This window comes from Theropithecus gelada, chromosome 9 (assembly GCF_003255815.1).
Source record: "Theropithecus gelada isolate Dixy chromosome 9, Tgel_1.0, whole genome shotgun sequence".
Classification (NCBI taxonomy): domain Eukaryota; kingdom Metazoa; phylum Chordata; class Mammalia; order Primates; family Cercopithecidae; genus Theropithecus; species Theropithecus gelada.
Window position 1 is genome coordinate 63,133,730 of NC_037677.1, and position 25,598 is coordinate 63,159,327.

General features: G+C 40.2%; 1 protein-coding gene across 3 annotated transcripts in view; it reads right to left on the bottom strand.

The window, feature by feature from the left end:
• Positions 1-25,598, bottom strand: part of SGPL1 (sphingosine-1-phosphate lyase 1) — a 63,051-nt gene that overhangs the window by 23,703 nt on the left and 13,750 nt on the right. For all 3 annotated transcript variants that reach the window (XM_025397207.1, XM_025397208.1, XM_025397209.1), the window contains 3 exons: positions 12,256-12,421; positions 5,411-5,478; positions 1,482-1,629 (listed from right to left, as the gene is read on the bottom strand). In XM_025397207.1, coding sequence (XP_025252992.1) covers positions 1,482-1,629; positions 5,411-5,478; positions 12,256-12,421 — 382 coding nt within the window. The remainder of the gene's footprint in view (positions 1-1,481; positions 1,630-5,410; positions 5,479-12,255; positions 12,422-25,598) is intronic.

Sequence of the window (25,598 nt, forward strand, 5' to 3'; positions counted from 1 at the left end):
CAAGACCTCAACACATGTCACTCAGAAACTGTAAGGGTATTTGTCAAGGCCGGGTACAGTGGCTCACACCTATAATCCTAGCACCTTGGGAGGCCAAGGCAGGCAGATCACCTGAGTTCAGGAGTTCAAGACCAGCCTGGGCAACATGGTGAAACCTTATCTTTACTAAAAACACAAAAAATTAGCTGGGTATGGTGCCGCATGCCTGTAATCCCAGCTACTTGGGAGGCTGAGGCACGAGAATTGCTTAAGCCTGGGAGGTGGAGGTTGCAGTGAGCTGAGATCGTACCACTGCATTCCAGCCCGGGCAACACAGGGAGACTCTGTCTCAAAAAATAAAAAATAAGGGTATTTGTCAAAATGCAACATGGCTCCTGGATTGGCTCCTAGAATAGAAAAAAGAACATTAGTTTAAAACAAAACAAAGCAAAACAACAAAAAAAAAACCCTGATGAACTAGAAATAGAATTTGTAGTGTAGTTAATAACATTTTTCCAATGTTAATTTTTTAGTTTTGATAAACGTACCATGGTTACAGAGGATGTTAACATCAGGAGAAGCTGGGTATAGGGAAATCTCTATCATCTTTGCTACTTTTCTGTAAATATATCAAACTAAAAAGCTTATTTTTAAAAAGTACTTGTAATATGATCTTAATCAGTAATAAACATGAATGTTTGAGTTAATAATAGCAATAATGGTTAACATTTACTGAACATTTACTATATGCCAGGCACTATAAAACATTTACACATGTATGATCTCATTTAATCCCCATAATCAAATTTTCAAGTAAGTACTGTACTACTATTACTATCCCCACTGTAGAGATACAGGAACTGTGACATACAGAAGTAACTCGACAAAGGCATATTTTAAGTGGCAAACCAAGATATGAATCCAGGCTGGTTCCAGGGTTACACTCTTAAGCACACCAAGCTATTTGGTGTATTTATCCATCCCATATATGCTCATGCATATGTGTATACACACAGACAAACACTATTAGCATTCTCAGAAACAGATAGATATACATATATAGATAGATGTAAACTATACAGACAACTCTACCTATAGCTACATGCAGAAAGATAGATACCATCTGTTTATCTTTGATGGCAGAATTATAGTGACTTATTTTCTTTTGTGCCTTTATGCAGATTTCACATTTTTACATGAATCTATATTTCATTTGTATTATATATCTTATATTCTCTCTTCTTAAACACTAAATGTTTTATTCATGCTTACAAAAGGCACCTAAGCCAAGTTCCACTGTCTCTGAGATTTGCTTGCTTTACGGATGACGAATGAATCTAAACATAATTTTTAAAATATGAAATTCGACCTGTGAAACAGAGTAGGTCCTCCTAAACATGTAAGAACCTATGATGAGTTATTCTTAACCTATGTGAACATTAAACAATGACAAAACAGTCGCTTTAAGGAAGTAGAGAGCATGTCTATGCCAAGCATCATACCCATAGAGCTGTACTCCTTAAGTTTCTCCAAAACAGCAGATGAGCTCAGACCCTGGGAGGGCAAAGCTTTCACATACTCTTTGTCCACTTTCAGGAATGACATGTTCTTGCTAATATCATCCTTGGTCTTGTTCAACTTGTCTTGAATCTCCAAAGGTAAGAAAGACAAAGTTATCCCGATGGAAGCATACAGCAGAGACAGCAGAATCATTATGACATTCAAGCAACTGCTCAACGCTAGACACTACACAAGTAACTAGACTAACATTTTTCTTAAAGATATATGGTGATATTCTGACTGGTCAGCTACTTTCTGGCATGTACAACAGCCTCTTAAAAATTTGAAAAGCGATGTTTCTCTCTAAAGGTCAAGATGCACTCAGCCGGGCACGGTGGCTCACACCTATTATCACAGCTGTTCAGGAAGCCGAGGTGGGTGGATCACTAGAGGTCAGGAGTTTGATACTAACATGGTGAAACCCCGTCTCTACTAAAAATACAAAAATTAGCCAGGTGTGGTAGCAGGCATCAATAATCTCAGCTACTTGGGAGGCTGAGGCATGAGAACCACTTGAACCCAGGAGGTGGAGGCTGCAGTGAGCCAAGATCGCACCACTGTACTCCACCCAGCCTGGGCAACAGAGCACGACTTTGTCTTTAAAAAAAAAAAAAAAAAAAAAAAGATGCACCCAATTTCCCCATAACCCTTTTCTCTGCCACATTGACATCACTGCTGCTTCACTTGGTTGGCATTGCTAAAGTCAGCACATCCTTGAGGGCAATATTTGGACTTTGATCCTGTCTTGGCAGCAGCTACAGTGTGTGTGTAAAAGAATCAAAGGTGGCCGGGCGCGGTGGCTCAAGCCTGTAATCCCAGCACTTTGGGAGGCCGAGACGGGCGCATCACAAGGTCAGGAGATCGAGACCATCCTGGCTAACACGGTGAAACCCCGTCTCTACTAAAAACACAAAAAATTAGCCGGGCGAGGTGGCGGTGCCTGTGGTCCCAGCTACTCGGGAGGCTGAGGCAGGAGAATGGCGGGAACCCGGGAGGCGGAGCTTGCAGTGAGCTGAGATCTGGCCACTGCACTCCAGCCTGGGCGACAGAGCGAGACTCCGTCTCAAAAAAAAAAAAAAAAAAAAGAATCAAAGGTAGAACTAGAAACACTAGCCAGAAAACTGGCCATGCCACAGTAAAAGGGATTCTGGTCCTTGTGCAAGTGATGAGCTCCTTCAACAGACATGCACACAGCACACTAGGAATTTGGAGGCCCCATACAACACAAGCACAGGGCATTCTAAGAATTGCCAGGAACACTCCAATGTATCTCCTTAAGCTGCTGTCGACAGCTTGCACTGTCTGACCCCAAAATGTTAAGAGGAACTAAGGTCCTTTCTGCCAGGCAATTTATCAACTACGGTTCTCTTCTTTTCCATCCTCAAAGCCACAGCTTCTGAGCTGTTTTCTTTTATTCACTTACTCAACAAATATGCAGGCTAGGGATACATAGTGAACAAAACAAACTTAGGCAATGGAGCACACAGGGAAAAAAAAAAATCTCCTGTCCTCATGACATTTATTTTCAGCAGAAGAGACAGAAAATAAGTCAGGTGACAAAAAGTGCTGAGGGAAAAAAATAGTAAAGAGGCAGAAGGGCAGGGGCTACTACTTATAGCAAAAGACTCTCGGGCAGTAGGGTTGGGGAGAGAAGCTACATGTCACGATTTGTTCATGTCACAGTGCTACTGTTTCAGCAACATATTTGTTATAGAACTTAAGAACTCGCTCCACACTAAGATTTTCTCATCTCTAGCCATGGATAATTAGAATACAAGAGGATCTTCTTAGATATGGCCCTCAATGAAACCACAGGGAAAGCCACTCCTTTCAAGCATGTCTGTCTGCAATGGTCTAACAGGCCCACATTGGCAGGGAGCAGAGGTTACACTCCTGAGCAATGCCTGGGCATGCTATGGACATGAAGATATTTTTTAAGTTGTAAATTAAAAAATTAATTCACATAAATGGTGACTCATGCAACAGAACAGGCTATGAAAGCTGAGCTTTCCATGCATAGAGTATGCTATTGCCATAAAATGAAACACAGAAAGTGACAGAGAGGTATATTAGAAAGCACAACAAGGACTTCCTTACCCCCAATTCTTGCCTCAAAGCCTATATTATGTTACCTAATATAGTTTCTTCAAAGCATTTATTTCAAAATAAAATTCCACATATTTGTTTACTTCTTTACTTTCTGTCTTAACCTAAAATGTAAGTTCCATGAGAGTAAGGATTTGGTCTTCTTCACTACCATATCCCCAGCATCCAGAAAAGTACTTGACACTGAGCAGGTGGCTCAGTAAGCATGTGTGAAGTGAATAAATGACAGAGGTATACACACATGCGCGCACACACACACACACGCATGCACACACACACATATACACATGTAACTTTTTGTCTCTAAGCCTCAGAATCTGCTTCTGAAAAATGGAGAGTGATTAGATAGTCCTTAGCAAGCTAAGGATCTTCCAATTCCGTGACTTGATAAGTTTAAGAGTGGGTTCTAGAACCCTGGCATTTATTTGTCTCAAAGTCTGGAAACTGAAGAAGCGAGAAGGAAAAAAAAAAAATCAGGAGATAAGGGGAAATCCTAATGTTCTTTGTGCTACAGTCCATCTTCTACAATACCTTCCCTGTCCCCATCCCTAATATTCCGTAAGGACTAGATTTACTTTTAGGGATTAATATAATTTGGAGAGCAAACAGAAGCCTATGTGCTCACATTCCCCTTCACCACCTGTTATTGCTTCCACTCCCCTACAGGAAATGAACCTGAAGATACATATCTCTGTCTGAATGCATTTCAGCCAAAGGTTAAAGATAACTGGCAAACTTTAGGTCAGGGGTTGGCAAACGAACCCTGGTATAGCCACGAAAGGGAACTGAAAGCCAAAAGTAAAAGAAAACTTGGAAGGCAGGTAAAGTTGGGAAAGACCAAAGCGGGGTTAGGGGAGGGCACTAGAGGAGATGAAGAGTCCAAGGACTCATATGCCTTCGTTAGAGCTTGTCAAGCGGCCTGCCCTGTTTATCTTCATCTGTGATAACCTGTGGGAGGCACAGAGGTGCCTACCTTATCCTCAGCATGGGTGAGGGCAAAGGGGACATAACAAAGGGGACGTACTACAATACAGATAATTGCAAAGAGCAAGAGACAGCGCTGTGCAACTTGGGATCAGCAAACTACAGCCAGGAACCAACTAAGGCCTACCTGAATTCATAAAGAAAGTTTCACTGGAATACAGCCAGGCTCATTCCTGAACCTCTTGCTGCTGTCCGTCTGCAAGGGCAGAGGTGAGGAGTTGCAACAGAAATGATATGGCCTATACAGCCCAAAATGTTTCATATCTAACCCTTTACAGAAAACATTTGCCAACCCCTGACCTAAACCGTGTAAGCACCCAACTCCCAGATAAATATCTAAAGTCAGCCAGCCGCATATTGTTCCAAAGCAACTAACGATACAGTCAGCTTTTCTCATTTCAAATTCTTACTTCCTTAACAGGCTTCTCACCTCTCTTTTGGCCAGTTACATTGGAGAAAGGGTTAAGTCAGGGTTCTCAACCTTGGCCATATTGACATTTCCAGCCAGATAATTCTGTTTGTGGGGGGGGGGGGGGGCTGTCCTGTACATTGTAGGATATTTAGTGTTTAGCAGCATTTCTGGTCACCATCCATTACATGCCAAGAGCACCACTCCATCCAAGCTGTGACCACCAAAAACGTCTCCAAACGCTGCCAAGTGTCCCCTGGAGGTAAGGGACAAAATCACCCCTCTACTTTGAGAATATTAGGTTTAGTAAATAGAAAGAAAGAGGCATGATTATCAGGAGGGGAAAAAAAATGACATACAGATTCTACTTACCTTACGACCAATAATGGGCATCTTCCTGGTAAGCTTAAAACATTTCTTTTTAAACCTTGACCATAAACCTAAAAGAAACAAATGGTTCTCTTATTCAAATAAATTTCCACGGATATGACCTGTATATAGCAACCATTCAACATGTCTTCTACAACCTCACTTGCCTTCCAATTGCAAAAAGTTTCTTTCCTTTAAAAAATAAAAAAAACTTTTAAATTTATATTTGTGAATAAGTACTATATTTACATGGTTCGAAATTTTAAAAATACAAACGCATACACACACAGTAAAGCAGTGAAGCTTCTCTCTCTCGAACCTATCCCCCCGACCCTCATGCTACCTCCCAGAGTTTCTTTATGCATACATGTGCAACAGTAAAGCTATAATATTATTTGTCTCCCTTTTTTTGCACAAAAAGTAGCACACTCTAGCACTGTGGTAGACCTTGTTTTTCCACTTAGGAGTATTATCGTAAAGATCAGTGCATCCTCATTCATTTTTATAGCTGCAGAGTATTCCATTATATGGATGTGCCAAAATTTATTTAACCTGCCCCTTAATTATGGATATATAGGTTGCTTCTAATATTTGCTATTAAAAATCAGGCTGAAATAAATAACCTTGTAACACACACCACACTGCACACCTACAGGATAAACTCCCAGAAGCAGAACTACTAGGTCAAATGACATATGTATTCCAGAATTCTTGACCTTCCTAAGGTTTCTAGATGTTCAACATTTCTCTTCCTTCCCCCAAGACTAAAGGCCAGTCCCTGTTTTTAGCTTGCTTTGCTTGGATCTATGTCCAGCCTCTCATCCAACACAGATTCTAACATTTTCTGGACCTACAAATGCCCCCAAAATTGTGGATGCTAGCCAGCCACCGTGGTTCACACCTCTAATCCCAGCACTGTGGGAGGCCGAGGTGGGAGGACTGCTTGAGCACAAGAGTGTGAGACCAGCCTGGGCAACACAGTGAGACCCCGTCTCAACAAAAAGAAAAAAAAGTTTGAAAAATCATAGATGCCAGAGTCCACTCTGTCAGGCAGTACACAGAACAAATAGGGAATGCTAATCCTGTCAATTATAATAATCATAAATACATGGCATCTAAATAGACTAATAGACCTTCTGATGCATTCACAATCAATGTATCTCAACTGACTATAACAACAGCATTCTGAGGCTGGCACAGAAGGCATTATATACAATCCACAAGTGACATAAAAGGCAATGGAAGATCAAAGCATCAAAACTTGCTCAAGGCCACAGATAAAATCAGTGACGGAGCAAAGTTTTAACTGAAGTCTTGTTATTTTCAGTCCAGGATTCCCAGGACTCTACACTGCTTCAAATGTACCACAGGAATTTTCTGTTTGAGTCTATAAGAATCTAAGCCTGGCTTTTTTATACAAGGTGTGAACTGAATATGAACTTCTACTGCATTCCTAGGAGATCTAGGAATTCCCACTTTCCTGGCCAGAAGGAGCTCCCTCTTCACTCAACAACCATGGGATGCATCTGTACCTCCTTTCTGTATCTACCACATCATGCCTTATATCTCTGCTAGCTGTTTTTGCTTCAGTTGCATCCGTCTTTCTAACTCTTCCTAGAGTACACATTCTGTAAACACCTGGGACAAAACCAGGTAACTAAGACACAGACTGAATAAGAAGACAAAGGGACTGAAACCGCTTGTTTGTGGTTACTTTTTGTTTAAATTTTGGAGTATTTCCTTCTAGCCCTATGCTCTACACACTGTAATACATACCTGAGATCCTGTATAATGTAAAATAACTGTATCCTCCTCATGGATAGCACTTTCTACATTATTAACAATTCTTTCTAAACATATTTTCTAATGTTATAATAGTCCATCAAATGACTGCAATGTAATATTGGATATTTTAGCTTCTTGTTATTCAACTATTTCTAACTGTTAAAGCTGTACAGATTCAGAGCTGCTTCCTTATTTGATGAAGTAATTAATGAGGTAAAAAGAAGTCCAAAAATCAGCAAACTGGGCCAGCTGTCCTGAACTATAGTAATGTGACTAGGTGAAGGATAAAAAAATAAACTAATTTTGTGGAAGTTGTGAGAAAAAAATGGTACAAGATAAAAAGAACAGAATACAGCGTCAGAGATGAAGAAACTAAAAATAAAAAGATCCCATGGTCATGACCTAAAAGGATTATCTCAAAAGTCCCCAGAGGTACAGAAAGAAAAGTAATTAGAATTTTTTAGTGGGATTGAGAGTAAGGGGAAGAAGGAAGATTGGGAGATGGTCAAAAGGACAGAAAATTCCAGTTAGATGGAAGCAATAAGTTCAAGAGATCATGGTGACACAGTAAATAAAAATGTGTTGCGTACGTAAAGATTGCTAAGAAAGTAGATTTTAAGTGTTCTCACCATTAAAAAAGGTACATGAGGCCGGGTGTGGAGGTTTACACCTGTAATCCCAGCACTTTGGGAGGTCAAGGCGGGTGGATCACGAGGTCAGGAATTCAAGACCAGCCTGACTAGCATGGTGAAACCCTGTCTCTACTAAAAATACAAGAATTAGCTGGGGGTGGTGGCATGCGCCTGTAATCCCAGCTACTCAGGAGGCTGAAGCAGGTGAATCACTTGAACCCAGGAGGTGGAGGCTGCAGTGAGCCGAAATCGCGCCATTGCACTCCAGCCTGCATGACCAGAGCAAAACTCCATCTCAAAAAAAAGTACGTGAGGTAATCGTGTTAGTTTGATTGAGCCATTCCACAACTTACACATATTTGAAAACATCATGTTGTACACCATAAACATACAATTTTTATTTGTTAATTTAAAAAAAGAATTCAAAAAGTTTAAGATAACAAAATAGAAAATGCCAGTGTAAGGACAATGCATGGTTCTTAACAGTTTACAAATTCCACTTATGCAAAAGATGCCATTCAGTCCTCATATTACCCATGACAAGGTAAAGCAGCTATTATGATGTCCATTTTATTGCAAGGAAATAGGCTGAGAGAGCTTAAGGGTGTCGCCCAAGGTGGCACAACAAGAAACTGAGAGTTTATCATTTCCTCCATGACATAAAGCTGATTTCTGTTGGTAAACCATGGACAACCCACAGTTAAAATCAATGTTAAAGTAAAAGTAATAAACTGTGAGCTGATAATCACAGAGCAGACTGAAGGAAGAGGCTGCTAAACCCCTGCCCAGCTCATGCTGCTGCCCACTTCTCCTCTACCCCAGGCTCCATCCTTTGTTCCAGAACTACTCTCTTCCCTCAGGAGGGATTCGGTGTTGGAAGATCAGCAAAATTCATCACTAGTCCAGACTTCAGACTCCTCTAGTGCAGTGTAACTAAAAATAACTCGATTGTTCAGCAACATATGGCAAGTGAGCGAGTGCTAAAAAAGTGAATATTCTATCAAAATTATCGCTGATCTCTGGAGGGAAGACATTCTTATCTGTATCTAAAATTCAAGTTGGAAGTTACCAAATGAAAGTGTGCTGTGTGTGTATGTGCTAAATTGTACAAAATTGTCAACATTTGACGATTTTACAAAATTACATTTTGTATGGTTCAAACTGGATTCAGATATAGACACAGAGAAATACAAATAGTGGTATCCTTCAGTAGTAAGATTTTAATCTTGTTCTTATTATTTATCCATATTGTCCAACTTTTCCAGAGTGAACATGTACTGCTTTTGTTTTATAATATATCTTTAGAAACAAAACAACTCAGCTGGGCATGGTGGCCCATGTCTGTAATCTCAGCACTTTGGGAGGCCGAGGCAGGCGGATCACCTGAGATCAAGAGTTCAAAACCAGCCTGGCCAACAGGGCGAAAATACATCTCTACTAAAAATACAAAAATTAGGCAGGCGTAGTAGTGGGCGCCTATAATCCCAGCTACTCAAGAGGCTGAGGCAGGGAGAATTGTTTGAACCCAGGAGGCAGAAGTTACAGTGAGCCGAGATCGTGCCACCACACTCCAGCATGGGTGACAGAGCAAGACTCTGTCTCAAAAAAAAACCTCAAATGGCTTGGAGTTCAGCCCACAAGGATTTAAATGGCATATCTCATCAGTATACTATGACTAACAATATTCTCATGGAAAATTGGCCTCTCAGAGGCCAGCATATTCCTTTTTGACCACTAAAAGCAAGTAAGTATCAGAACCTAAGATGGCTGTGTCTCTACTATTAGCTAAGCAAAATGTATGGCACAGTGAGCTGCAGAACTGAAAACAGAAGTAAATACCTAACCACAAAAAAAATGAAAAAATGGGAGGTAATGCATGTTAATTAGCTCAATTTAGCCATTTCACAATGTATACATATTTCAAAACAATATGTTGTACATGATAAATACAAACAATGTTTATTTGCCAATTAATTTTTTAAAATTTTAAAAGAAGTAAATACCTAAAGTTAATACTAATCATAGCAAGTAACATATAAATCTCAGATCTCTAAGCTTAGCCTTGTTTCATAAATGTACCACCTTTGAATGGTCGCACATTTGTAAAACAAGGTGGTACCATAAATAAATGGTGATTGCCAGGGGATGGGGGAGAGAGTAATGAGCAGTTATTATTTGATGTTTATTAAAATGGAGTTCCAGTGGGGCGATGAAAAAGTTCTGGTAGTAGTGATGCCTGTACAATAATGTGAATGTACTTTCTGCCACACAACTAACTCTACACTTAAAAATGGTTAAAGTGGGCCGGGCGCGGTGGCTCAAGCCTGTAATCCCAGCACTTTGGGAGGCCGAGGCGGGTGGATCATGAGGTCAGGAGATCGAGACCATCCTGGCTAACACGATGAAACCCCGTCTCTACTAAAAAATACAAAAAACTAGCCGGGCGAGGTGGCGGGCGCCTGTAGTCCCAGCTACTCCGGAGGCTGAGGCAGGAGAATGGCGTAAACCCGGGAGACGGAGCTTGCAGTGAGCTGAGATCCGGCCACTGCACTCCAGCCTGGGTGACAGAGCGAGACTCCGTCTCAAGAAAAGAGTAATGAGCAGAAATGGTTAAAGTGGTAAATTTTATGTTATATATATTTTATTATAATAGAAAGATGCATAAGCAGAGACTGATTTTTTTTAATGAAAAGTTAAAAAATAAAAAGAAAGTACATTTCTTGCCACCCTCAGAGTCCTATAAAATGGGCCGCTTACTCACTGAATTGAATACCTCCCAGGAAAGGAATAAGCATGAGCAGAAGGACACGAGCTACATCCATATCCAAACCATTGAGCAGATGCAGTGGAAGGGCTGGCCAGTCTAATTTCTCAGAGCTTATCAGAAAATCTTGCAAGGACTAGGAGCAGCAACTGAGGACAAGGTTTTTTAAAGCCGGGGTGAGCTACAGATTTACACAGGAGAGTCATGTCTCACTTCTACTTTAATTTAAAAACTCTAAGCAGTTGGAACTTGCTTCTTGGTTGTCATGATTTGCAATGTTTACTGCGCCATAAACAGCTAAGAAGCTATTTGCAGGGTAAAGAGATAAAAATGGAATCTGGCTTCTAAATTGACTTTCCTTGAACAAGAGAAGAAAAGCAGAAAAAACATAGTAAAAGAGCCCTTTTAAACAGGTGTTATCAGGGAAGCAAAGTGGTGGGGAAATTTCAAGCAAATGAGAAACAGCTAATGATTATCTTCAATGTTACTGTTTACTTATCTCAAGGAAGTTAACTCCGATACCCTACTAAGAGTGGGGAAAAGGTGCAGGGGAGTGTTACAGAACATCCAGCACCAAATCTACTACTTGTATTTATGTACTAACAACACTTACCAAGCACAGACTGCAGAGGAAAATAACTCTTAAGAAAGGTAACATGCAACCAGGTTTCTAGGTGGGAAAAAGGTGGGTGGGCAGGAGAGGGGCTTAATCCTAAGCAAAGGTGGAAGATTCAGAAGCAGATCACTGAGACTGCTCATCTTCTGCACCCTGAGAAGTGGCCTCTTCTTCCCCATGTTGATCTAGCACTGAGTCACTTCTAGGACGCTCAAAGTATACGATCCCCTGACACCAGAAGTTCAACTCCAAGAGGAGAGAGATCCGGTACCACTTGTGCAGATATCCCCACAGCCTGATGCAGTCCCTGGCACATAACAAGCACTCAAGTGGTCACCATATAAGTGCTGTTCCAATTTCACCTAATCTTTACTGAAAAGGATAGCACAAAATGAAAGGCAATAAATTCCTGCTCTGGGAACTCCAGGTGACATAACTATGTTCTAGGAAAGAAACTGGTGCCAAAGGTTTAAGCCATATGGAGATATCTGTGGATCCTTACAATGATTAATTCTAAGGTGTTTTTACATAAACTACAAATCCAAAAAAAAATCAATGTAAAGAGTATTAGTTACACAAGAGTCCTGTTGTAACGTGACCAATCAGAAGACAAAGTACCGCTTCACATTTAAACAGATTTTAAAAATAAGAACCAAACCAGGGCCGGGCATGGTGGCTCATGCCTGTAATCCCAGCACTTTGGGAGGCCGAGGCAGGTGGATCACGAGCTCAAGAGATCGAGACGATCCTGGCCAACATAGTGAAACCCCGTCTCTACTAAAAATACAAAAATTAGCTGGGCGTGGTGGCACCTGCCTGTATCCCAGCTACTTGGGAGGCTGAGGCAGAAGGAACACTTGAACCTGGGAGGCAAAGGTTGCAGTGAGCCAAGATTAGGCCAGTGTACTCCAGCCTAGTGACAGATTGAGACTCTGTCTCAAAAAAAAAAAAAAAAAACCAACCAACGGCAATAAATTAGTCCTATCTGTCAGCAATTAGTTTGAGCTAGTGACACACCACTATACCTTTACAGAGGAGACAGCATACTTACTCTCTGGCTGGAAGACAAACTCATATCCCCAGACTATCAGCAGGGTCCACACGACACTCCATGCAATTAGCTGCCAGGGCTCATACTTGGTGCAATGCCCATTTACATAATTCTTGGCTTTTGTGGAGTATACTTCCAAAATCTCTAAGTAGGGCTCAAAGGCCTTCTAGAAATACAAGAGAAAAATAGAAATATTACATTTAGAGAGAGAAAAGAAGTCTGTTCTTAGTTTGTACTTCAACTCTCATTTTTCAAGGGCAAGGTCAGCAATAATCTTATTATCATCTGCAGCCCTCAAGGCTTCTGTACCAGTCACTCCGGCAGCACTCCACTGCCACTTAGCAGCTAGTGGACTTTGAGACTATTTTTGATCTTGTGCCTATTTTATACGGTAAGAGGGTTAAGCCAGATCGTCCCTTCAGCCCTAAAGTTTCTATATGACTGCCAGAATCACTGTTCCACTCTCTTAACTCAAACTAATACCCCCAATATGAATATCATTTCTCTTCTCTATTTGAATCTTTCCTATTCTCTACCCTAGTGGTCAGCAAACTGGTTCTGTAATGAGCCTGATACTAAATTATTTTATATTTTAAGTGTTGCGAAGCAAAGGTCCTCCTTTACAACTACTCATCTCTGCTGCTGGAGGGCAAATATAGTCACAGTTAGTGTGTAAACAAAGGAACATGGCTGTGTTCCAACACAATGTAATTATGGGCACCAAAATTTGAATTTCATACAATTTTCATGTTCACAAAATATTCTTTAACAATTTTTAAAATGTAAAAATCATTCGTAGCACAAGGACCATATAAAAGAAGGCAAGAGCCAGATATGGCTTGTAGGCCACAATTTACCAATGCCTGCTCTAAGGCCTTACTTGACTCTTAGCAACCATATCTTATCATCATGTGTATTCCTCACAACACCTGGTACAAGCAAGAAAAAACATGTCCTCTGTAAACTTACCAGAGTATCTCATTCACGAGAATTCCTCTCTCCCTTTAAATTATCCTCCAGTACTCATTTGTGGTAAGTCCTATACAGAGCTTAACACAACCTGCCTTGCAGTCTACTCATCTGTTTCTTATCTCCCTGACTATATGGTTAGGTCCTTGAAGACAGACCAGTTCTATTAATATGTACAACCCCCTACAATGCCCTGTACAAACTAAGGTCGTTTTATAGTTTACTATTCATTCACTGAATCAACATTGATTAAGCATCTCCAGGGTTGAAGGCAGTAAGCTGGGGAAGTGTTCAGGTACATATCATAGTTCCAAGTCTATACTGAATTTACAATCTAATGCAAGAGGTAGATGTGTGTCCATATACACACACAGGCACGTACACATATAAACAAATCACTAAAACTTCTCAGGGGAATAGTCACAAAAAACATATGAGTGCCAAGATGAAGCACTGAGGAAGGACTATCTAACTCTGAAGGGATAAAGATAATGACAGAGGGTAAAATTTAAGCCAGTTAAGAGGGTGAAAGAAAATTCTCTAGGTAGAAAAGTTAAAAGGAAAAAAATCACACCAGAAAGAGAGGATAGTAGCTGCAAATGCATAAAAAGAGTCTGCATATGGCAAAAGTTCTATGTGGCAAAGTGTAAGCTACATGATAGCAGGGACCATTTCTGTCTCATTCAGTGCTAAATCCCCAACATGTGGCAGAGTGCCTGGCACACAATTTATACTGAATACAAACATGGACAGTGGCTGACAGTGCCCAACTAACAGTGACCAAGTAAATGAGTGAACGATTAAATCAGAGACCTGAAGCTGGGAGAAGTATGCTAGGTTCATGATATGGTTTGGATACCTATCCACCAAATCTCATGTTGAAATGTGATTCCCAGTATTGGAGATGAGGTCTGGTGGGAGGTGACTGGATCATGGGGGCGCATCTTTCATGAATGGTTTAGTACCATCCCCTTGGTGATAAATGAGTTCCTGCTCAGTTAGTTCATGTGAGATCTGGGTGTTTAAAAGTCTAGGACCTCCCCCCTCGCTCTTTCTTGCTCTCACTCTTGCCATGTGACGTGCCTGCTCAAGTTTTGCCTTCCACCATGATTGTAAGCTTCCTGAGGTCTCACCAGAAGCAGATGTTGAAGCCATGTTTGTACAAATATGCAGAAACGTCAGCCAGTTAAATCTCTTTTCTTTATAAATTACCCAAACTCAGGTATTTCTTAACAACAATGCAAGAATGGGCTAATCCAGTCCATATTTAAAAAGGACTTAGAAAAACTGATATTTAAACTGATAGGAACTTTTTTAAAGCAATAAAGTATACAAATAAACACATTCAAGGATATTCATTTCAGTATTCTCTCTAATAACAAAAGGGAAAAAATAATGTAAATGTCCACCCACAGAAGAATGGTTAAATAAACTGTAATATGTGCATTTTATGTACCCATACTATGAAACATTAAAAAGAAGACAGATCTACATGAACTACGTAGAAAAAATTCCAGAACATAGTATCAGGTAAAAATAAGTAAATTATAAACAACAGCAATAAAACAAAACAAAGGGCAGGGATTTTTAAGTATGTGAGTAATTTTGTCGGTTGTGGGTATAGATCATTCAAAATTTTCAAGTTCAAGTTCAAGAGACTGGTTAACCATGATGTTAATAGTTAATATCACTATTAACTACGGTAAGACTAGAAGAGGAAGGGAAGATAAAGAAGGTAGAAGATGTTTTGAGAAAAACATAATGATACTGACTTAAATATATTCCTATTGGATATCCACATCCAATGTTCTAGTAGGAACATGAAAGCTTAGAAAAAGGACAGATACTCAACAAATGTTTGTTGAAAACATTTATACCTGCAATGGACTGAATGTTTACATCCTCCCAAAATTCATATGTTGAAATCTAACCCTCAAGCTGATGGTGGGAGGAAGAGGGAGCCTTTGGGAGGTCATTAGATCATGAAGGGAGAGGCCTCGTGAATAAGATTAGTGACTTTATAAAAGAGACCTTAGAGAGCAAATTTGCCCCTTCTACCATGTGAAGACACAGTGAGAAGACATTTTCTATGAACCACTTTCACGAAGGCCACCTTCCAGGAAGCGGGCCTCATCAGACACCATATCTGCTGTTGCCTTGATCTTGGGCTTCCTGGCCTCCAGAACTGAGAGAAATGGATTTTTGTTTATATACCACCACCTTTATGGCGTTTTGTTATAGCAGCCTGAATGGACTCAAGACAATACTCTTAGTAATTAGACTGTGTTATAAGGTAATTAACATTAGACAACTATCAGGTTCCCTGGAGGGCTACCCATGGAGACAGTTTATCTGCAATTCCCCTATAGTTCTTGGTGGCCATTCCCCAGAGCCCACTGCTGCATCAACTACCTCAATCCAAAGCAATGGCAATACCAGCCAAAACCTGGGAAAGATCAGAGGAGTCTATCATCAAAAGTATGTCATGATTTCTATCATTATAAAGACTCGTCTAGTGTGAAAGTTGTGGTCAAACCAGATGGTTAAATACTGTGTATGAACGAGATGATGAAAGAACAATCATTCAGATTAGCTTTTCTTCTGGTTATACTAATTCTTAATTCACCCAGAAAACAGAGGTTACCAATGTCAAAGGATGACTATAGATAATATGAACAATTCACAGCACTGAATAAAAAAGTAATATAACTAGTACTAGGGTGACAGCAAAGAACCAGCAAATGCAAACTAATTTTTAAAAGCCTTAAAATTAAGATATAAAGACATTCCTCACTAACATTTAAAAAATTATATTTAGCAAGAATATATTTTCTTTGTATGTGCTTTGATTCTTACAAAGCTAATGGCAATTCTTAAATTCAAAGGGGATCCTTTAAAAGGAGATATATAGAAATTCTTTAACACCAAAGACAGAATGACACTGTAGTTGGATGGGTCCTGACAAGCTTTTTGAGTAGTCAACTAGTTGACCACAGAAATTACATCTCCTGGCATCATTCTAAGGTCCTCCTAGGTTACTACAAACAACCTAGGCTCAGTCCCCAATGTAGATGCAACTCACAACACTGACAGCTCACTGAATTATCGGGCTCTGTGGCATAATGTATCCTATCTCCTTGGAATAAAGGATGATGCAGTTCCTTAGGGCCTTGAAAACAGCACAAACCCCAGGCTGGGCCCTGATGCAATACTCCAGCCCTTGGGACGCACAGAATCTAAGAGCTGAAGGGAACCTGGAAGATCAAGTCTAACATTTTCATTTTACAAGCAGAGACCCCAAAGTGAAATGACAGGACTACGCTCATACAGACATGCTTGTGTTTAAGTGGAGTCTAGGAACGCGTGCCTCTTGACTCAGTATTCAGCACTCTTTCAATTCTTGATTTTCAGTATTCATAGGCAGAGGAGTAACACATGACAATCCAGCAGCATCCCAAGAATTTTCTTTTCACAATTTATGTTCTTGACAGGATCTACCCTGGATACATGGTACCATGTATAACATACTAAAACTATACAGTTAGGTCATGACTATAAACATCTAGATCAACCTTGTCCAACATGCAGTCCAGGACAGCTCTGAATGTAGCCCAGAACAAATTTGTAAACTTTCTTAAAACATCATGAGATTTTTTTTTGCAACTTTTATTTTTTTTAAGCTCATCAGCTATCATTAGTATATTTTACGTGTGGCCCAAGACCATACATAAAATTCTTCTTCCAATGTGGCCCAGGACAGCCAAAAGATTGGAAACCCCTGATCTAGACAGAGATGGCGCAGAAGTTAATGTGATTATAATTACTATTCCCACTATGTCTTTTTACTTATAGCAGTACAGTACTTTTTTGTCTATATATCTCTGAATATATACTTATAATTCTTAGGCTTCTGTTTATTTCAACTTTATCAATGTATTGTGTCTCTGGAAATACAAGAACTGTGAATGGTCATCCATGAAGGCCACTAGCTTACTGCGCAACTCCAGGTAAATTATTTCACCAACCTTTATGTTTTTATGTAGAAGACGAAACATAAGAACAATACAGTCATAAAATAAGCTGCATTGTATATGTGTGTGCCTGGGTGGGGACAGGGGACAGGGGAGTTTATCTCCAACCCTTGCTTAATAGAACAGTAGTTTTGGTAGTTTCTACAAGTAAAACATTCCTTCCTTCACTGTTATAAAATTGGAAAGGTATTCCTCTAGAATAAAAAAATAAACAAACAAAAAATTATTTGCCCAGTGAATGAATAATATTTTTATAAGTGTAATATTAAAGGAAAAAAACAAACCCTGATAAACCTTAGCAGTAGGAATATTCATAATTTTAACTACTTTAAAGAGCTATTGTCAAATAATGAGTAAACTAGCCTTTCTCTTGTTTATTCCATTTCCAATCCAATGATTAGATTTCAGATGATACCCAAAAGGCATTGAAATAGTACTCAATAATCCTAATCATTAGACAAAAGGCAGCTCCTAGAATTTATGGGACCTTGGTAGCCCACTCTCCCCAATGACATAAAACTCTTTCAGCCTTCACTTTAAGGGTGCAAGACCTTTTCGTGAATGTAATCAACAGCAGAAGGCTACAAATATTGTAAATTTGGGGTATGTTACTTGTCAGACCACTGAGTTTCAAACTGTTCCAACATGTGTATTAGATTCTACATGTATGAGATTGTGTTGTACATGTATTTTACAACACAACCTAATACATGTAGAAACAGAAAGATATAAAACCAAAAGTTTCCAAAATAATACTTAGCACCTTATTACTTGTAACGTACTCACATTTCTATTTCTTCCTTAACGCTTGATCTACTAAACTGATTTTGTGTGCCTCTAAATGGATCATAATCTGCAGTTTTAAAACCAGTGCTTCAGAGTGATTTTACTTCTTGCTTCCTTAAATTTAGAACGTGGTTGTTTGAGGGAGCTAACACTAATGTTATTTTCCACTCTACACAATCTCAGTGCTTTTTATACTTATGATTTATTCTCTTAACATTTTTGTGAGGTCAGGAATATGATCTCAAGTCATGAGTTACTTCCTGACAGTAGACCACAGCTATCCCCAATGATACTAAACTCTTTTAATCTCCAAATCACTTCAAGAGAGCAAAAGATTCCAGAAGCAAACTTCCAATAGTAGCACTACCCACCCCTTGCTACCTCCAAAAAAATCTTAAGAACTGGTACTGCTCGTGACCAAATACCAATTAGGCAGTGATATTTTTTCCTTATTAAATTACTTCAGCTTCAATTTATACCTAAAGAAACATTCTACAAATGAATATTACTAAAAGAGAAAAGCCATCTGGCAAACACTTCCAGACCTGCACTGGATGATGCATCTTTCCTTGGAGCTAATACAATCCTTTCTCCATTACTCAACAGGGCTAACTACCTGCTATGATTTGAGTGTCCCCCCTAAAACTCACAATGAAATTTAATTGCCACTGTAACAGTGTTGAGAGGTGGGATCTTTAACAGGTGATTTAGATTAGGAGTGTTATGTCCTCATGAGTATATTAATGCAATTATCTTGGGAGTGGGCTTCTGATAAAGGATGATGTCTTGGCCCATCCCCTATAGCTCGCGTGCTCACTTGCCCTTCTGCCATGTTATTATTCAGCAAGAAGGCCCTCACTAGATATCAGTGCCATGTTCTTGGACTTCCCAGCCTCTAGAATCATTAGCCAAATAAACTTCTATTGTTTATAATTACCCAATCTGTGGTATTCCGCTATCACAGCAGAAAATGGACTAAGACACCATGTATATTTGTTTTATTCAAAACCAACAGCACCTCCATTCAGGTAGTCCCTCAAAGCTAGCTACCATGGCAACCTAGAAAGAGCTCTGCTCTGTAATGTTGTCTCTGCTATACATATGCCTACTGCTGTTTAAGAGTTTCAGTCATTCAACAATATTTTTGGAGTGCCTACTGCATGAAGGCAATATTTTATAGGGATCAGAGTTCATCCACTTGTTTCACTAAAAACTTTCTCTTCCCTCTAAAACTCAAAGATTTGGTGACCCCCGATTACAGAAAGAATAAAACTAATTTAGAAAAAGAGGCCATGACAACATGCACAGGAAAGAGTGAAGCATTTAAAAAGTATTAACTTTTTAATTTGGCCAGGCACAGTGGCTCCTACCTTTAATCCCAGCACTCTGGGAGGCCAAGGCGGGTAGATCACCTGAGGTCAGCAGTTTGAGACCAGCCTGGCTAACATGGGGAAACCCTGTCTCTACTAAAAATACAAAAATTAGCCAGACATGGTGTACACCTGTAGTCCCAGCTATTCGGGAGGCTGAAGCATGAGAATCACTTGAACCTGGGAGGCGGGGGTTGCAGTGAGCCAACATCACACCACTGCACTCCAGCCTAGGCGACAGAGCAAGACTCTGTCTCAAAAAAAAAAAAAAAAAAAATTAACTTTTTAACGTAATTAAAATTTTTTAAATAAATTTATTTTATAAAAATAATTTTATCTTTTAAATTTATTAAAATTTAATTTAATGAGAATACATAGCCTTATACAACTTTAAAACTCTAAATGGCTTTCATGTTATTTTATTTGTACTTTATAACTTCATGAGGCTATTAGATTAAGAATGTACAGGTCATTTACATATTACAAAGTACTTGTAATCCCAGCACTTTGAGAGGTTAAGGCAGGAGGATCCCTTAAGGCCAGGAATTCAAGACCAGCCTGAGCAACATAACAAGATCCTATCCCTACAAAAAAAAATTTAAAAAACAAACAAACAAAAAAGCAGGCATGGTGGCACACTCCTGTAGTCCCAGCTACTCGGCAGGGTGAGGCAGGAGGATCACTTGGCCCGGGCATTTGAGGCTGCATTGAGCTATGAGCATGCTACTGCACTCCAATACAACTTGGGCAGCAGAGTGAGACTCTATCTCAGGAAAAGGAAAGGGAAAAGCAAAGGGAGAAGGAAAGGGAGAGGGAAGGAAAAGGAAAGGGGAAAAGGAAAAGGAAAGGGGAAAAGGAAAAGGAAAGGGGAAAAGGAAAAGGAAAGGGAAAAAGGAAAGAAAAGAAAAAAACCAATGTGCAGTATCACTTTATAGATGGGGAAAACTGAAGTCAAGAAAGGTTAAGTGACTTGCTGGGTCAAACTTACAGAAAGAGGCAAAGTCAGGACTTCACACTCAGAGCTGAATTCCACAAGATATTGGAACCATCTCTCAGGCTTCAAAACATTATAAATATCTACATACTAATTGGAAAAGTATGACCTAAAAGAAGAAAACCAAAGAACTGTAAGTAAAGCCAAACAGGGGAACCAACAAGATATTCCAATGTATTCTCTCTTTACTGTTTTGCTCACATTAAAGAAAAACAGGCTGAAGATCAAAGAAAAACATTCCTGCTGACAGGCTGACCCACTCTACAAATAATTTTTGAACTGCCACAGGCACACAGATTCCCTGCCAAGGAAAATGTGGCAATTTTGCTCAGTGGATTATTGCACAGTGCTAAGTGAGTGAAGGTTGTATGGTCAAAACTGAAGTGCACACAAACCAGTTTCCTCGGGCTTCCATAACAACTTGTACCTCTCAAACTGACACCTTGTCTGAATGTGGCTTGTTGGGCCACAACAGAGACATAGGGCCCTGAGGGTAAGTCTGTTATTCACTTGAGGAAATGTTCAAAACAGTAATGCCCTAATGATTTCACTGATCTATAGCTTCATTATAGAGTCAAGTTTCCGGGAAAGCTACTTCACTACAGAAAGTTCCCCTTCACTCTCCTGCACAATGTCTTCTTCGCATTTCTTCTTTTTTTTTTTTTTTTTTTAGACAGAGTCTTGCTCTGTCACCCAGGCTGGAGTGCAGTGGCACAATCTCGGCTCACTGCAAGCTCCCGGGTTCACGCCATTCTCCTGCCTCAGCCTCTGGAGAAGCTGGGACTACAGGCGCCTGCTACCATGCCCGGCTAATTTTTTGTATTTTTAGTAGAGACAGGGTTTCACCATGTTAGCCAGGATGGTCTCGATCTCCTGACCTTGTGATCCACCCACCTCGGCCTCCCAAAGTGCTGGGATTACAGGCGTGAGCCACCGTGCCCGGCCTCTTCTTGGCATTTCTAATGTGCCACGTTTCCAGTGTGCCTCAAATCAGGGTATTTCTCAAGAGTCACTCAGGGCCAAACTGCATTAGCCTATTGCATTGTGAGTTAATTTGTCCTAGAAGGAAAGAATTCAACTCTGGTTAGGGAGAATAACCAAATAATTGTAATATAGGAACTCTCTATGGTACCAGGTGCTGATAAGAGTACAAATTAGGAGGAGGATATAAGTCTTGTATCTCCTACACTGCCTAAAACAGCATCTTCAACACAGCAGAAACTCAACACTTATTCAAATAAAGTAAAGTAATTATGATATTGCCTATACTTTTGACAGTTTTGTTTTGCAAGATCCTAGGATGTTTCTGCCCCCTCTCCCACATCTGGCCTATTTAAGCTTAACAAGACACAGTGGCAGTGGGTTGAATCTGCAGAGGAGAATGGCTGGTTAACTGTAACTGGACTCTGCACACAGGGGCACTTGCCTACAAGTTTACAAGGTTCATCACATCATAGGCCATCAGAGCTGAATCTGTCCTTCACAGATGATGACACTGAGGCCTACAGGTCACAAAGCTCGGAAATAGTGGAGCCGGGACTCAAATCTTCTGGTTCAAAATGCATTGTTTTTTCCACTGCCTAGTTTTCCAGAGCCAAACTATCAGTGGCACAAATCAGGAGACCAACAGTTCTCACAGTCCTGTCAGCTAGTTTACTCCAAGAGCCAAAGGAAAGGCTCTCATCTTCACTACACTCCCAATGAAGGCATACAGAACTTCCAAATGACCTAAAAGCGTCCTACAAGGGCTGAGCATTTTGGGGAAGTGAACTGCTATTGTACGGCCTCCTCGAACAGCAAACTTCATTCTTCTCTAAGCTAGAGACTTACACTCATACTACTTATCTGCTTACAAAAGAAAGACGGAAAGAAATTAGTTTGAAAAGTATCAGAAGAGTTGTCTTCAAAATCATAAAATGTTACTGTCTGAAGGAACCTTAGAGACCACCTATCATCCAATCTCATTTCAGTGATGAAGAAACTGAGGCCAGAGACTAATACCAAAATGTGCCTTCCCTGGTTTCAAACCAGAGGCACAGCCCCCATGAGAATCTAACTACTTCTTCAATGTTCTTTCCATGAAGCCAGTGGGGTCCATCGATATCATCCAAGAAGCATGATTCCTGGAATGAATTATCTTCCTGGTCAGAATACCCCACCCAGAGGGTCACTGAGCACAGAATGTGTGTTTTGTAAACCTCCCTCAGGTGATTCTGACAGGCAACCCTGCTTAAGAATTGCTTCTCTTCCCCATCCTTTTCTTTCATTAAAAGATGACCCAGTAGCTGACTTAACATACTACTGACACCCAATCACCAAATGTAATGGCTACCCGGTATTCAGGTAGTGGTGAAAAGATACCCACCAAGCCTTCCTGGGAAGTGTTAGAAGTCAGGGCCCAGTCACGTTACTCTACTAGATATCAAATCATTGTTCCTGGCTAATATTTTTTCTTTGGCCAGATATTAATCAAAATCAAAATCTTCTACCCCACAATCTTGCAGAGATGACAGAATTTGTTATTTGTTTTCCTGAACTATTCAACACTCAATACTTTTTCCAGAAGGACCATAAATCTGAGCTTTAAAGCGGGAACGGGCTGTTGAGGAAAAGAAAAATCTGTTCTACCCAGTTCAAATGTTACTCTAAGGACTGAGCTTCAGGTTAGGGAGTGAAGTTAAAATACAGAAGAGACTCAGAGAGTTAGTATATTTATTCTTACCAACTTCTCCACCACCCCCCAAAAAAACACAGAAAGCAAAGCTAATTTAATCTGATTTTCTTTCATATTACAGTCTACAGAACTCAAGTACACAGGTAAGAAAACACTATTGTCTTTATAGCCTCCAAAGGCATTAAAGTTTATCATCAAAAACGCATCACAACCCGAAAGGGAAAATCCCCTTGGGTCATTAAAGAAGAACTGAGCAACAAAACCAGACAGCCATTCCAAGCAACCAGCAGTGACTGTGAGAAATGTTTGAGGAAACTGAATCATCATTTCTTAGGAGACAAAAAGAAAACCACATACTTCCCCCAAAATTCCACTATGTGAGTCAAGAGATCCAGTATCTGAGAAGTTTGTTTCAAAAAGCTTAAGAGTCTACATTTTCCCTTCTAGCCAGGCCTTGCCAGATACGTACACTTGGTACCCATTCCCCAAGCACTAACTGCTCTACACTTAGCACAGGAGTATTCAGCCAAAGCATCTTTCCATCCCTGAAATAAGAAAAACATCTTGGCCACAGAAAGGACACACATATGAAATGTTCCCAAGTCATGAGAAGTGCACTCATGGAAAACCAAAGCTTTTAAGTTCCTAAAAGCTGAACCCGAAACACTGCTAAATGGTCACTTTATTAATTTACTTGTGGTCAAGACAAGTGAACGCAGATGCTGATTCTGTTAAGTAACAATTCTGAGCACCTCTCTTCTGAAATACATTTTTAAAAGTATCAGGAGGAGCTTATACTAGGACAGAAGACTAAAACGCATAAAACTGAATTCAATAAGCAGAGGAACACACTGAAGGACACAGAGGTAAGAGCAATTACCAGTTATGTAGGAAAATAGACTCCCAGCCAAAAGCAAGCAGGTAAGACATGGGGGGAAAAATATACAAATTTGCACATGGAACGTTGCTAAGTTTGCTAGGAACTCCCAGAGTCTCCGACAATAAATAGCTAAATGACTTACTGTGCACATGTATAGAGGTTATATTTCAAAGTACAAACGAGTTTCATCATTCTCTAAAACCTAGAAATGATAATTTCTTGGATAATAAGCAAGATCTAGTGGAAAAGATCCCGTATTTCTCACAGAGAAAGAAGTCTTAACTTATCTGAGCATATCAAGACTGGGGAAGAAGGGCAGAGGTTAGTTGACCTCTCCCATCCCATACTTATCTTACTAACAGAATTCTCTATCTTTGTCCCGCAGTTAAGACACTTAGACTTTTCATAACCGTTTGTAGAAATTCCTTCCCTACAATAGTCATGCTGCTATTAGAGATGAGAAATACTGAATATTTGCAGAGAAGTGTAACCTAACTAAAGCTATTTCTCTGGAGATTTCCAACATGTAAGCCTGCCCAAAAGAATAAGCAGGGACCTATCCCTAGGTCTCTGACCTTCAACCTATATAAACATCCTTTGGAAAGTGCACCTTCAAAATTACCAAGAACCTACTTTTAAAAGCTGAAGTAAGCAGCTGAGTAAATTTAATTTAAAATTAATCTTTGGAAGAGTTTCAAACTTTGTGATATCTGTTGAAAGTGAGCGGGAAAGTGTGTTTCTGTGATGTTATATGTATATATTGGCTTTCATCCACGGTTCCTGGTTCATAACCCCATAGCCCTTGTTACAGTCTTCTTTTATAATGTTGGGGCACCTTGGGCCTCAGGAAACAGAATCTCTCTCGACCTTCTCCTGTGCTCCTTTTACCCGCATCAAGGCAAGACTCTAGTCCAATTGTGGGCCAAAAAACCCTCATTTCTGGGAGGGTTGTGCCCCATATTCTGGGGAAGGAAGGCTGCACAGAAAGGCCAACAAGAACCTGAACAGACAGGCCGTGCTGGGTTTCCAGTCAGTCTATTAGTATGAGATCATGCTTCCTGTGTCCAGTCACATTTCTACATGGTTGTCAATCATGCCTATGTAATGAAGCCTTCCTAAAAACCCAAAAGGACAGGGTTCAGAGAGCCTCTGAATAGCTGAACACATGGAGGTTCCTGGAGGGTGGTGCACCCAGGGAGGCATGGAAGCTCCACACCCCTTTCCCTATACCTTACCCCATGCATCTCTTCATTTGTAACCTTTGCAGTATCCCTTAAAATACACCTGTAAACCTAAGTAAATGTTTCCCTGAGTTCTGTGCGCTGTTCCAGCAAATTAATCGAATCCAAGAGGAGGTCGTGGGAACCTCACCTTGAAGACAGTCAGTCAGACATTTCAAAGGACTAGACTTGCAACAGGTTGAGGTTGGGGAAGTCTTGGGGACTGAGCCCTCAACCCATAAGATCTGACGCTGTCTCCAGGTAGACGGTGTCAGAATTGAATTAGAGGACACCCAGTGATGTCTACTGCTTGGAGTGTGGGGAAACAAATCCCACACGTTTGGTCACGGAAGTCTTCCACGTTGATTGTCGGGGTGTGAGAGTACAGGAGAGAGAATGCTTTTCCCTACGGCTTCCAG